General features: G+C 43.5%; 3 protein-coding genes across 3 annotated transcripts; 1 reads left to right on the top strand and 2 right to left on the bottom strand.

Moving 5' to 3' along the window:
- Nucleotides 1–1,902: 1,902 nt before the first annotated feature.
- Nucleotides 1,903–8,892, top strand: LOC112886593 (serine/threonine-protein phosphatase 5). Its single transcript, XM_025952541.1, has 13 exons — nucleotides 1,903–2,250; nucleotides 3,489–3,634; nucleotides 4,015–4,184; nucleotides 4,257–4,328; nucleotides 4,445–4,595; nucleotides 5,362–5,470; nucleotides 5,570–5,687; nucleotides 6,203–6,350; nucleotides 6,489–6,737; nucleotides 7,276–7,401; nucleotides 7,557–7,657; nucleotides 7,865–7,939; nucleotides 8,464–8,892. The coding sequence occupies exons 2-13, from the start codon at nucleotides 3,562–3,564 to the stop codon at nucleotides 8,521–8,523; spliced, it is 1,452 nt and encodes a 483-aa protein (XP_025808326.1). The 5' UTR covers nucleotides 1,903–2,250; nucleotides 3,489–3,561; the 3' UTR covers nucleotides 8,524–8,892.
- A 598-nt stretch (nucleotides 8,893–9,490) lies between these two features.
- On the bottom strand, nucleotides 9,491–11,637 carry LOC112888107 (aquaporin NIP1-3-like). The gene is made up of 4 exons (XM_025954459.1): nucleotides 11,347–11,637; nucleotides 10,344–10,766; nucleotides 10,016–10,077; nucleotides 9,491–9,910 (listed from the first exon to the last, which is right to left on the bottom strand). The coding sequence occupies exons 1-4, from the start codon at nucleotides 11,494–11,496 to the stop codon at nucleotides 9,700–9,702; spliced, it is 846 nt and encodes a 281-aa protein (XP_025810244.1). The 5' UTR covers nucleotides 11,497–11,637; the 3' UTR covers nucleotides 9,491–9,699.
- A 1,695-nt stretch (nucleotides 11,638–13,332) lies between these two features.
- On the bottom strand, nucleotides 13,333–14,620 carry LOC112887575 (probable C-terminal domain small phosphatase). The gene has a single exon (XM_025953771.1). It carries the CDS (start codon nucleotides 14,618–14,620, stop codon nucleotides 13,667–13,669), a length of 954 nt encoding a protein of 317 aa, XP_025809556.1. The 3' UTR covers nucleotides 13,333–13,666.

Here is a 14,620-nt window from a genome sequence, read left to right as displayed (position 1 = left end):
GGTAGGTTCGATCAGTGTAACAAATTAAAGATGCTGGCGATGCTTGTACATTACCTATCTCTGTATAAGGATGCTTACCTCACCTTTTTGCTTAGGTGGGAGAGAGGGGGGGGGGTGTTGAGGTTTAAGGTTTGAATGAATCGAATAAGATTTGAATGTCGAAACTTTTGAAAAAACTGAAATATACCTGTCTATAGGGACATCACAAACTCTTTCTGTCCGAGGCCAGTTCATCCAAACATCCATTATCCTCCTTTCCCATGGAGCTATGTTATATTAGTGATACTTCGTATTTCATCGTTGCTATGGATTTGATGAGGTTGGAGGCACTGGTCATCACTCTTTTGGAGCCGAGGGTTTTAGTTCTAGCCTTTTGGGTTATAGGTGACAACAGATTTGTTTATGGTTGGGTGATAACAATTTTATCTTACTGTTTAGAGGCTCTTTTTGAACCACAGGAAGCTATCTAGGATCCTAAGTCGACACTTAAAAAAATAGAGAAATTCTAAAAATTCTCATAAAAATCAGAAACATCCGATCATCAATCCGACAACTCCAATCATAATAGTCATTGGATATGTTATCTTTCCTAATAAATTACACACCTCTATCATTATGAAAATAGACTAAAGTAACCCCTAAATATGTATCTAAATTACCCACCTCTACCATTAAAAAAATCTACAATAACCCTCTAATCTTCATGTAAATTACCCACCAATGCCATTAGAAAAATAATGCAAATAACCCCTTAAATTTGCATATAAATTATTCAATTATATCATTATTAAAAGTTGAAGTAACCCCTAAATCTGAATCTGAGTTATATGATTATAATAAAATATTAAAGTGCACCAATATGAAATTCTAAATTACTATTTCTATCATTATTAATATACTATTTATGTTATTGTTATATGAAATACTATGAATGATATGTCACTATATATTCATGCATGATGGAAGAGATAAGAATACCAATTCACAAGCAAATGATTCAATTAAATATATATCAAACACACATGGAGGTATGATGCAAAATGAAATCCATTGCAACTAAATAACGATAAATATATAATTTAAGTATGCGTTAGAATATTTAATAGATTAAAAAGGTATGAGATAGATAATTATAATTACTAGCTACAAACTTTATTTTTATATTAATTCTAATTAGCTACATCACTTTGGAAGTTTGAATGGAGCTCAACATCCAATGTTATAGATAATATCTTCTTAGAACAATTCAAGAGAAAAACTGGCATAAAAATGATGTCTAAATCAAAGATATCGGAAATATATGAATAATGTGAGACAGATGGGTGTCATTGAAATTGAAAATAAAACAAGAAAAATCTATATATTGCAAGAAAAATTAATATAAATATTCATTTGAAAACTCAATTTATTGTCAACATACATAATGCAATGCCGGCTGCACGCATCCCCACCCACATCGCCTGCGGCGCAGCTGACAAGACGAAACCGATGAACATCCCCGTCTAGGTCATTCTTCCCGTTGGTGCAGGTGGAACCTGCTAGGCATGGAACTCCCGCGACATGTAACAACTTTTTATTTTTTTTTCTCGTTTATTCTCAAAACCTGATGTGGCTCTGTTACAAAGAAATCGTAATGTTTAGCTACTGTTCTTTTAGACCATAAGTTGCTCACTTGAATATTAAATCTTAATAGTAATAATATACTATTGTATGGTAATTGCTAGATCTATACCGGATTTTTCAAATACGGAGTCAATCCGACTAAAAAAAACTCAGCAAAATTGGTGGAATAGACCCTCTCATGTTTGCGTCCCGTATCTGGAATTGTCTCGGAAAAAATTATAAAAACGGGACGGGTCAAATTTGGAAAACGGGACGGCATTTAACCCATCCGTTTTGGACCCTGAACCCTAGCGCCCTCAATTTTCCTCTCCCCGGCTCCAGCAGCCGCCGCGCGCTGCTTCCTCCGGCCCTTTCCCCTCCATTGCCGCCGCCGAGCTCTACGGCGGCCGGTTTCTCCTTCTCTCCCCCCTCCCGGCCCCGGCCTCCCCTTCACCGACTGGCGCCGGCATCACCGCCGTGGCAATCCTCACTGCGCGGCGCGTGCCTGCTGGGAGTTCCGTTTCCCTTCTCTCTCAGTCTCTCCTCTCTCTTGGTCGTCCTACTTCCTTTCCTGGCGGCGACGACTGGGCGAGCGGCGGCGCAATTCGGTCTTCGCCGGGCCCTTTGCCGGGGACGAGCACACATCAGGTATGCCCTCCCCTTCTCTTCCCTTCCTGCTGTGCGAAGCGGAGGACCCCAAACCTAATATAAGCTATCTGTATTCGGATCTGACGCAGTTACAATATATTACCTACTAGCTTCGATTTTGTTTGCAACAATTATCGGATGTACATGTGTACACCCATGTCCTACGCTAGGTCCGCCCTGAGCGGACGTGTGGTTGCTAGGTTATTGTGCTAAGATATCCCCTTTCCGCGGAGTTTAACCACGCTGATGGGTTCTGGATACCGAAACCCTGTGACTTGTGTTCCCGATAGATATGCTGCTGAACAGTGACACCCCTAGGATTTGTGTTTCTTGCTGGAGTCACCTTGAATGGAGGGAGTACATGATAAGGTACTGCAACTTTATGGGAATCTGATGTAGGAAAGTGCATACCAAGTAAAGCTAACAACCTGAAGTGAAGCTGAATATGTTGTAGAAAAGGGAAGTAGAAGAGAGGTAGTTGCTTGGAGAATAGCTGGTGCCTGTTGGACTTGGGTCTGGAACTCCAATTGTGAGTGCAACTATACAAGGGTAATTAAGAGGTGGAGCTGTTATCCCTTTTATTTTTGGTGACTTGGCTTTATCTGAAGGTCTGTGACCTGAGATTTCAGATTAGATATGAATGGTTGGGCCTCTAATGAGCTGATCAATAGGGGGAGGAGATCTGAGGGTTGGGCCTGTGATATCTTAACTTAGTCTTGGTTTGTTCAGACGATTTGTGATGTACACCAGGTGAGATGTCAGGACTAGATGTTAGGACCCGGTGTGACTGGGTAAAGCCTGTGATGGTGTTGGTCTAGGAGATAGATGTTTCCATTGGGGCTGCACGGGGGTTTTTTATGCTGCAGAATTTGTTGAGGTCAGTTTCTTGTGCTTCTTTGCTGCTGGTTTATCATCATGAGACTACTGACTACCCTCTTGCATCCTGCTCTCTAAGTGAATAAGTAGTAATGGTAGTTCTAATTCCTATCTCTAGGAACATTGTGATCTCATGAAGTTGTTACTTTCCACTTTTTGGTATGTATGTGTCATAGTGTGGCATGCATGCTTAGAAATTCAGGGTGCATATTTTTGAATACTGGATTTTTTAGATGTTCTACTGCCATGAATTATGAATAATAAGTTTCTAGAAAATGTGCTAAGGCAATCTGTGAGTTATAGTTGGGATACTCTTGAATATCGTTAGTTCTCCACTAACTCTTTTCCTTTTGCAAATGCAGTGTGTGGACACAGGTCTTTCAGTCGTCATATGAAGTTATCCTTTTGATATACAGCTGAAGGATAATAAGTATCATGGATACTACTGCAAATTCAGATGTGCAAAAGGCTGAGGAACTGAAACTTAAGGCAAATGAGTCCTTCAAGGGTATGTACTAACTTGACCTGCCTCTCCTAACTTTCACACTCCATGTAGATGCAGGTCTATTTTCATTGTATAAAAAGCTGTTTCTGAGTACCTTACTGTATTGGGTAAAAATTAATTCTATCGTGGCTGCCAATTTTCTATGCAATTGGAATGGCGGCAAACATGTTGAGAGACATGTAAGGGTTTCTAGCTAAATCTTGCACTAAATTTAGAAATGGCTTATAATTGATCTACTAACTTAAATACACAGAGGAATAGAGGCTGTTTCTTTATTTACATTAAAGTTTCAAAAAAAAATCAAGCTGTTATCCCATATCTTCTTTGCGTTCTCAGTGACTGACTGATTGGTGGTGCTTACTACTTGCTACTATTTTCTCCAGCAAACAAGTTCTCGCAGGCTATAGAACTGTACAGCCAAGCGATTGAGCTGAACAGTTCTAATGCAGTTTACTGGGCAAACCGTGCATTTGCACATACAAAATTAGAAGAATATGGAAGTGCAGTGCAGGATGCTACAAAAGCCATTGAAATTGATCCTAGATATTCAAAAGTAAGTGATGCTGCCACCTTTTGCTGACTTGTTTTTCTAGTTTCTGTATTTAATGAAATTTTCTTTGCGTAGGGTTATTATAGACGTGGTGCAGCATATCTTGCCATGGGAAAGTTCAAGGAAGCCCTCAAGGATTTTCAACAGGTTAGCAAACTGATCATGCCCATTGTTCCTAGACTGCTGATAGATATTAGTAGTCAATTTTGCTGTTTTTGGTTCATCCTCCTAAATCTGAATAAATAAAAAAACTATATTCCTAGGTGAAAAAAATCTGCCCGAATGATCCAGATGCTACAAGAAAGTTGAAAGAATGTGAGAAAGCTGTCCAAAAAATTCGTTTTGAAGAAGCGATTTCCGTTGGAGATGCAGAGAGGTGCTCTGTGGCAGATTCTATCGACTACCATGTCATAGGTATCTGGTTTGAATTCTGTAGAGCATTTATGCACTAGTTGCTCCATGTTCTGCTGTGGTGTGGAATTAGATAACTTAAGAGTATGACTAATTTACAATCATCTTGATACAATATATTGTTTGAGTCATGTGCTATTAGCACATGCAATAGCTTTTGTTGAATCATACATTAGAGCTGTACATGCCGATTATGTTTTTGTAAAAGAAATGCAATTTTCTTCAGGATTTTTATTTATAACCCCAAATAATGCAGAAAAGGTGTTTAGGTGGCATTGCTGAGTCTGTCTTCACTACCTATATATGATTTTGGTTACTCATGATTCCTGTATTAGCCTTATTGAAGAAGGCATTGCATTTGCCAATAATGTTGCTCCAATAGGATTGGAGAGTACTGAATGAATAGGTAGAAAGTAAACATGAGGATTTTTAGTTGTCATGGTTGAAAATGAAATGCATTGTCTCATGTGCATGGGTAATTAAAAGTTGCTCTTGCACCTTTGAGTAAGTGAGATGGGCTTGCCCAGTCGTCGTTTTGTACTTCTATTAAAGAATTATACCTACTTCTGACTTCTTAGTTCCCATGCATTTTGATGCTCCAGCAACTTGGCTTTCTAGTTCTACTTTTGTGAATTCCAGGTTTACTTGTGTATGTAGCATGTGCTGCTTGAGCTTTCCTTTCTTGAGTGGGTGGAGGCTTCTCTTATTTGGATAACTGTTGTCTGCGCATTTCACATTATTAAGGTTCACAATTCTTTTCATTCGCCAGAAGTCGAGCCACAGTATGCGGGACCGAGAATTGACGGTGAGGAAATGACATTAGATTTTGTCAAAGCAATGTTGGATGAATTTAAAAAGCAGAAATGCATACATAAAAGGTACACTCACATAATGGGTATTGGGAATACTTTACATGTTTCTTGTTGTCTTTGTCATTTCTCTTAGTCATTTACTCTTTCACTTGTTTGTCAATCTAGATATGCATATCAGATTGTGTTAAAAACCTTGGAGTTGTTGCGTTCGATGCCTTCACTTGTTGATGTGGATGTTCCAAATGGTGGCCATTTTACAGTTTGTGGTGATGTGCATGGCCAGGTATTTATGTTTCGGGTGCATCATTTGAAGGATTATATAGACTTTATTCTCTCTGTTCTTTTTATTTCTTGTTTTAGATTTGTGCATACTTGCTAAGAGAAGAATACAAGATGACCACATCACTCTATTAAGCTGTATCATGCTACCTCTTTAATTCATTTGTCTTTTAAACCGCCCATTTTCAATATTAGTTACCACCTACAAATGAACAAACAGACCGCTTGTGTGAAAGATACCATGCACCAAATAAGGTAGATCAATTTCGGAACATGTTGTCTCTTCTTGAAACCCTATAGAATAAAACGAGAAAAGAAAGTGTCATTTTCTAAAACTTAACATAAGAAAGTTCAAAGGAGACATTACTCTTGGTGCCCTGTAATCATAAAGTTCTTCAGTACTCGACGGGAACTGGACAACTGAAATAATGATACATATTTCAATTGGCCTGGCTAAAATTTCTACTGCCATAAGCTATACTGATTGGCATGTTTAATCTTTTGTTTCTTTTTGTGCAGTACTTTGATTTGCTCAACATTTTTGAACTCAATGGGCTCCCCTCAGAAGAAAATCCGTACCTCTTCAATGGCGATTTTGTGGACAGAGGATCTTTCTCCGTTGAAGTTATACTCACCCTTTTTGCTTTCAAGTGCCTCTATCCAAAAGGTATTTTCTACATGTTTTGTTAATTGCGTGAGCTGATCAACATTGTGCAATTTGTTGTCTTAACTGTTGATAAATCACAGCTGTTAAGTTGTAGATTTAATAATATTGCATTGTGTGTGAATCTTTTAAAATTTTCAGCTATGTACCTTGCAAGAGGAAATCATGAAAGCAAGAATATGAACAAGATATATGGCTTTGAGGGTGAAGTGAGATCAAAGCTGGGCGAAAAATTTGTTGAACTATTTGCTGAGGTCTTTTGCTGGTTACCTCTTGCTCATGTCATCAACAAGAAGGTCTTTGTAGTCCATGGAGGACTCTTCAGTGTTGATGGGGTGAAGCTTTCAGACATTAGATCCATTGATCGTTTCTGTGAACCTCCTGAAGAAGGTATGATTGCCATTTTTATTCTTTTTTGCCTGATGTACCTTCTTGTTCCCAGCTAATATCATGAATGATTTATTACTATGGCAGTTCACCCTCACTTGACTTAGCTATTATGCGTATGTCTTACATGGTTTGAGTTCCTTTTGCTATCTTCTTAACCTACTAGGATGATATAGTGAAGTTCCATTTTTACTGGTCAACTTACTACAGCATCACATGACCTTGATTTCCAATTTACATACCTGTTTCCCTTGGGAGTGACTGAACTACACAGTTATATCAAAAAGTTGAAACATAGTATCTGTTATTAGTCAAGCCAAATCTTTCTATGCACTTTACCAGTGAGCATACCCTGTATGCATCTGCTATTTCCTAACCTGAGTTTAATTCCGAGGGAAAGGTAAGCACACCCACGCGAAGTCTAGGACATGGATGAGGGTGGGTAGGATCCCCCACTATGACCCTGATCAACTGTGCTATGCCATCTTTCTTTTCGCTATTTGGCAATGACACAATGCTACTACTGTTTTTTTATTGGCAGGTCTAATGTGTGAACTACTATGGAGTGATCCTCAGCCTCAGCTTGGAAGAGGTCCAAGCAAACGTGGTGTTGCTCTTTCCTTTGGCGCAGATGTGACTAAAAAGTTTTTACAGGAAAATAACCTTGGTATGTAGTTAGGTTGAATTGCCAATTCGATTTCTTAACATTGTTACTTCCAAACTTTGAATAAAATTATATGTGCAAGTTTATGAGATCTTATTTACTAAAGGAAATTCTCATTTGAAATGTTTTCATGTTTTGTTTTCTTGATGAGATACCAGATCTTATTGTCCGATCCCATGAAGTAAAGGATGAAGGCTACGAAATTGAACATGATGGAAAGCTTATAACAGTCTTCTCTGCGCCTAATTATTGTGACCAGGTATAACTTTATGTTACTGTGTTGCTTGCTTGGACTACCATTTGCATTGTTATGTCATGGAATGCTGTTTGTTTTCTAGATGCCCTTCATTTATTTTCCTGGAGTCCAAACAGGAGCTCTTTTGGGTCAATTTTGTGGATATGCTGTCAAATATATGTATTATTGAAGCACGATGTTTTAATCTTGTGAATTGAATTTTTGATACAGATGGGCAACAAGGGTGCATTTATTCGGTTCACAGCTCCGGAAATGAAACCTGATATCATTACTTTCTCAGCCGTGGTGAGTAGTACTCTTTTCTTTTGTATCTTCATCATAGGAGTGAAGGTTGGATGATTAGGAAATGTGCGGGTATTACTTCATAGGAGTTATGTTTGGGTGACAAGTAAATGTGCGGGAACTATAATTTGAAGCCCAAGGTTGTCAGAAACTGTCCAGTTGTCTTTTACATGACCTTGAACTTATATTGGAACTTCAATATAGACATTTTACCAGAAATTAGGAGCAAATGATTTAGGGATCAAACTGGCAAAGGATAGAAAGAAAGAGAACTTGCACTGTCAGGTTACAACTTATAGGTGGCCACTGCTTGAAAGTGCCAGATTTCCAAACACTTGCACATGTTACCTCATTACTTGTCATGTAATATGCCACCGTCCACAAACACATTTACAATTTCCCTTCATTGCCATTTTGAATATCCCTTTATTCTGCTCCTGTAAAACTATCTTCTAACACTGATATGATTACTTACCGGATATATAATGGAGAGTTTGTACACTTACTCCTGCTGATGCATCTTTCAGCCACACCCTGATGTGAAGCCGATGGCGTATGCAAATAACTTCCTCAGGATGTTCCAATGACAGAAGATAGCACAACCTTGTTTGTCAATTTTTATCGTGGCGAGTTCATCGCGCCCAGTCCATCTATTGCTAGGTTCGCGAAACATGTGGTGCCTTGCACAATAGATCAAGTGATGTAAGAAGGGATGCGGCTGTTCATGCGCAACGATGGTACATCCTTCCTTTTTTGGTCAAACTCTTGTAAGAACTAGTAAACATTCTTGATCACTAGATCCTAGTTTACTTGTAAAATTGCTAAATCATCATTTTCTATCTCTTCATGTATTGGCTAAGTTTCTCATCACATGTTTGATACACTTTCTTGCACGAAATTATTGCTGCCATAATTTGGTTTGATAACTGAATGGGTAATAAAGCATGCGACCAACACACAGAGTCTGGCCATTTCACATCGTTGTATTAATGAGGTGACGTTAAGTTGTTGACTTTCAACAAGTGCTAGTAAGCACAAGCTCTACAAGCCTACAAAAATGGGCCCGGCGTGGCAGTTGCACATGGCGGTAATGCTAGTGTCTATGGTTTGGATTATGTAGAATTTTCTCTCCGATGCTTGATGTATGCTACTCCGAACCCAACTAGATGACAAAACTGGTGTCGCTTTTGAAAAGTTTTCCACCCAACAGTTGCACAGTGGTTGTTTGCTGACACTGTTGGTTAGGATGAGGGACCTAAGCCAATGCAACCATGTGCGATAGTTTGTCTCGCACAAAATTCATATAGATTGCAGCCAGCACATAAACCAAATCTCTTGAATTCAAAGGTTGCCCTTTCTACACCAGCAATAATTCATATAGATTGCATCGCTCTGTTTGACATTCAGAAGAAATACGGAAACGAACATGTAACTAGACAAGATGCTTGACGCCCTTGTGGGTTTGACCAAATGACGTGGCAGTACAATCCTTTGATGTGATGTGGGAAAGCAATCGCGTCTGCATGTGGTTTCAGACATACAGAGCATAGCAGGTGATTTCATGTTCTTTTACTTGTTTTTTAGGGTCTGATATCAGAAAGGTTACTGCTTCCTTCACAAAGAAAAATTACCTCAGTTAGGTGACCCAATCTTTCAGAGGTTAAACTAACACAGCAAAGCACACACCGTATACAAACACTACAAGAAACACCACCCACTGTTAACTGTATCCATCTTCAGGGCCGGGTCTGCTAAGTGCTAAGCTAGTTCCTCCTGGCACTTCGCAGGAAGGAGGAGGTCTGGGTGATCTCTCGCAGGGGCTTGTCGGTGAAGCGGATGAGGTTGTAGGCCCACGCGCCGGCCACCGTCCCCACGATGGGCCCGGCGAAGTACACCCAGATGCCGGCGTAGCGGCCGGCGACGATCGCCGGGCCCAGGGTCCTCGCCGGGTTCATGGACGCTCCTGATATAGGCCTGCGTGCACGACCAAGTGCGTTTCCTTTAGTTTTGCTTGCAGAGATAGTATGCTGCAAATGTACAGAGTGCTACGGATTCAGTGTGTATGGTCCTTGCATTTACCCTGCGAAGAGGACGTTTAGCAGGACGGTAGCTCCAACGGCAAGGCCAGCGAGTTCACCAATCTGCAAAGAGCAGGAGGGATAATGACCGACCGGTTAATCAACGATGGTTAAAAGTGACAGACAACCATAACCCAACCATAAATCAATGCTCGGAACAGCGATGGTTAACATAGCCATCAGACGGTTTGGTTCCCTATTTTTGTAATAAAAAAATTATTTAAATTTAGATTGGTCTACCTATTTTACTATAATTCAGTGTGGCTAGTAGTGACAGGTGGTCAAATTTGAGGTGGGGGAATAATGAATGCATATGGTTTGGTGCATACGGCTCTGTTGTCCGTGGCGACGCCGGAGACGACGAACATGAGGTTGAAGGAGATGATGAGCTCGATGACCAGCGACTGCACGTCCGACCCCGCCGGCACCGTCCCGAAGAAGTGCTCCCGCGCGTTCCCGAACAGCAGCCGCAGCGTCAGGCTGGCGGCTGTCGCGCCCATGACCTGCGCCGCCGCGTACGCCGGCACCTGCCTCCACGGGAAGCGGCCGCAGGTGGCGAAGGCGACGGAGACGGCGGGGTTGAGGTGCGCGCCGGAGATGTGGCCCACGGAGTACACCATCACCATCACGGCGAGGCCCCAGACGATGCAGATGCCCGGGAACGTCACCGTGCCGCCCGTGCGCAGGTTCACCGCCACCGCCGCGCACCCGGCGAAGATCAGGAAGTAGGTCCCGAAGATCTCGGCGAGGATCTGCACAGCCAAAGCAGGAGCGAGGATCCTCCATCACACGTCGCATTCACATCGGTCAATTGCTTGCCCTAGTTGCCCACTGATTCTTTTCTTTTCTTTAATTTGCTAGTACGTCGATAGGATAAGAAACAATCAATTGTATTGCAGCAAGGTGGTGACCAATCATGCAAAGACCAGCTGTTGCAGGATGTGAACTTGGGATCCTTCACCAAGACGACAAGGTGTTTGTGAACTAGCGTCTAGCAAGAAGTCACAAGAATTGTATTCCTTGGATTTTTTCTAAGCAGCCGTGCGTTACAGTACTGTGCTGAATTTGGCCATTTCTCATCTTGTTCTTTGCTTTGTCTGTTGCTCTGTTACAGTGTTTGGACAATACTGTTCCATTCTTTCGCTCCTGAATTATTGAGCCAACGGATATTTTCTTTCTCAAAAAAAAAAACTCTTGCTTGAGCTTTGCTAAACATGAAAGAACCACAAATTTCTAAGACGACCACATGTGATGAGCATGAGCTATACTTCCAGATGAATTGCAATAAGAATCTTAATTGAGAAGCAGCCATCATGGAAGCAAGGAGCATACCTTCTGCACGAACGGGACGGAGAACATGGGGCGGCTGACGGCTCCATCCTGCTCCGAGCTCTCACTGTATGCTTCACCTCCTCCTCCTCTGCCTTCCTCCATGTTCACGGTGCTCTCGTGCAGGCCGTTTGCAAGCTCTGCTCCCGCCATCTCTGCCTGCAGCAGCAGCAGCAGCTAGCCTCTCCGTGTTGCAAGGAGGAAGAAGATGAGAAGCAGCAGCTTGGTCTAAGCACTATTTATGGGGTCCAGTTCCAGGCTTCCAGGCTAGATGGCGAGCTGCATGTCTCCTAAAAAAAATTATCCTGATTGGCTTCGTCGACTGACCATGGAGACTAGTCTACTTGTATGAACGTCCAGAAATTCTCTGAAACGTTGTGCATACAAACGAACTTATATTTTCTTTTCTTTTTTTTAGAAAAAAGCAATGTGAACCCAAACTCCGTCATGTGAGGAGTTGTTGACGAGTAGCTCTCCCGTGATCAAGAGATATGAACATATAGCGGCTAGTTAATCCAGAACTTGAATTTGCCATGTGTTCTGACCTTCAGAATCTTTGAAATTGCATTGACTTTTGGCATCATCATACTATGTATGATCGTTGATATTTTGCTGTTCTTTATGAGCCAGTTTTATATAGATCCAATTTTGACACGTTTGTCTGCTATTCCATTGCTAAGATTGACCAGAAGGCTGATTGATTTTTTTTTAAAAAAGAATAGAACGCTTAACTAGCTCCCTGGGCTAATATTCAGTCACAAAGTTCAACTCGAGGTGTTCTTTTGCCGTTTGAAAACAAATTACTTAAGAGTAGTAGCCAAAACCAATATTTGTATCGCGTTAATCGTCAGGTGTTCCCCGTTGTGATATCGACCGATATCGATAGGATCATCTCTTCCAAATCCACCTCTCAAGGCGGAGCAGGCCGCCAGTTCGGATGAATTGACGTTCCGTGTGCGCTTTGACGGGATGGTCACGGCATTCAGGTTGCTCGTAGCTCTTTTATCTGAAAAAAGGTTGCTCGTAGCTTCACGGGGAAGTGAAAAAGGCTCAGCGTTTCGTCCTCTGGTTCTTGTGCTGGTGTGGGAGTGTCAAATTGAAGACTTTCAGGCGGGCACCAAGTTGTGCGTTACCACATCTCTGTTATATTTATGAGGTCTTGGTATTGTTCGTAGATGATGGGATATTAATTTGGTCTGAGCAATAATGAAAGAAGAAGGGTTTGGAGTGCACGGAATGCTGGCGAATATAGTAGACTATAGTCTAGGCCACAACGCTCTCATTGGTCGCTTTCGGATCCTTCTTTTTGATCGGTTTGCCAAGATATTTGTAGTTCCACGGGAACTTTGTCGTTTCGATCAAATTGTGCTACATTCGAAATTATTTTGGGGTCATGAGATATGTGTAAATCCAACAAAAAAGGAGGGGGAAATGAGACAGTTCTGCTGGCTTCATTTCTTTTTCTGGGGTTCCTTTCAAGGAAATGGGGATGTGCCACTACAAAGTCTACGTAGTCTGCGCAACTTGACAGCGCACAAGAAACCAAAAACAATTTATAGCAGTTGCATCATGTAGTAGCTCACATCTGAATATTGGTTCACGAGCGCTGCTATATCCATCCAGTAGAGAGGATGACGACATGAACTTCTGAAGAATCGAATGAGGTTCTAGGCCCACTCGCCGGCCTGATATAATCGGGCCCGCAATGCGCACCCACTGTGGTGTACAATGTAGCAGATTATTATGATTTAGGCCACAATGTTAGTCTCTTTCAGATTTACAATTTCCGCAGAAAGTTTTGAGATAAGCCAAAATGTTTCTGCAAAGAAATGAAACAGTTCTAGTAATGCTGTAGTTTTAGGGCATAAACACATCCGAATTCAGCAAGATCCTGAATGACCAAATGCTCACCAGTCATCACTCTATAACTTACCCACCAGCTAATGCACAAGCCTGACAAAAAACTGGGAAAATTTCTAACTCCTTGCATAAGTGCAGTACTCAACGCTCAGTTGCATGCTCATGTATCCGAAATGAAAGTATTCTTGAACTTACAAAGTTTCTCAGCATTGTGCTCAATTTCAGTTTAGTTTCAAGTTCCAACTACATCATAATATATTTGCATCCAAATTCAGGAAGATCCTGAAAAATTGAAGCTCTACCTGTCTTACCACATCTCCTGTTCTGCTGCAATCTCTCTACCTCACTAACCAGTGCACCAATCTGAGACCAAGGAGCAATCTTTCAACCTGAAACCGCTTCAAGAACTGATAGGCACGGCACGCATAAGGGGCACCTTCTCCACGGTGCACAAGCCGGCGGCTCAGCTTGCCGTGACAAGATCCTGGTAATATCTGATGGCCTCCCTGGTGTCTTCGTACCCGGCAGCGACGTCCAAGAACGCCATCACCCTCTGCAGCTCCTGGTCGTTGTCATCGTCCACGAACGGCGCCACAGGAATGGCGTTCTCCGGCTGCAGGGCGTAGGCATTGGGGTTATCATCGACGATGACCGCGCGGTCCAGCGGCCGGCCGGTGGCGGCGAGATCCTTGACGAGCCTCCCGTCCCCGGCGTCGCGGCACGCGCCGCGGTAGAGGCGGTGCGCGAACACCTCGCCGTCGGGGTCGAGGCGGTCGAGCACGAGGGAGGCGTACTCCTGGAGCCCCGCGGTGAAGACGACGACCTCGAAGCTCTCCGCCGCCGCGCGGAGGAAGGCCTCGACGCCCGGGCGCTTGGCGACGTAGAAGGTGACGGCCTGGCCGCCGATGACGGGGCGCACGGTGAAGTCGAACCGCGCGGGCGGCGGGTCGGTCTGGGAGTGGATGAGCGTCTCGTCGAGGTCGAGGAACAGCGTCCGCCTCCCCGGAGACGGCGGCGGCGGGAGCGCGGCGGGCTGCGCGCGGGCCGCGGGGTTCAGCGAGGGCGGGGGAGGGGGCGTGGCGGGAGGCGAGGCGGAGCGGAGGCGCTGGAACCCCGCGGCGGCGGCGCGGCGCTTGCGCGGGGAGCCGAGGACGGCGAGGCGGGCGAAGAGCTTGAGGAGGCGGCGGCGGCAGGAGCGGAGGGAGCGGTCGAAGGTGGCGGCGACGGCGGCGGGCGCGGACGCGAGGGACTTGAGCGGGCTCCCGCGGCGCTTGGTCGTGGCCGGGGACAGGCGGCGGTGGAGCGCGTGGCGGCGCCGCGTGACGGGCGACGGCGACGGCTTCGGCGGGGTGGCATTCCCGGAGCCGGCGCCGAGCCTGGGCGACGGCGGCGGCTTCGCGGGCGTCCTCGACACCAT

The sequence above is a fragment of the Panicum hallii genome, chromosome 3, assembly GCF_002211085.1.
Source record: "Panicum hallii strain FIL2 chromosome 3, PHallii_v3.1, whole genome shotgun sequence".
Lineage (NCBI taxonomy): Eukaryota > Viridiplantae > Streptophyta > Magnoliopsida > Poales > Poaceae > Panicum > Panicum hallii.
This window is presented reverse-complemented; position numbering and strand designations above follow the sequence as displayed.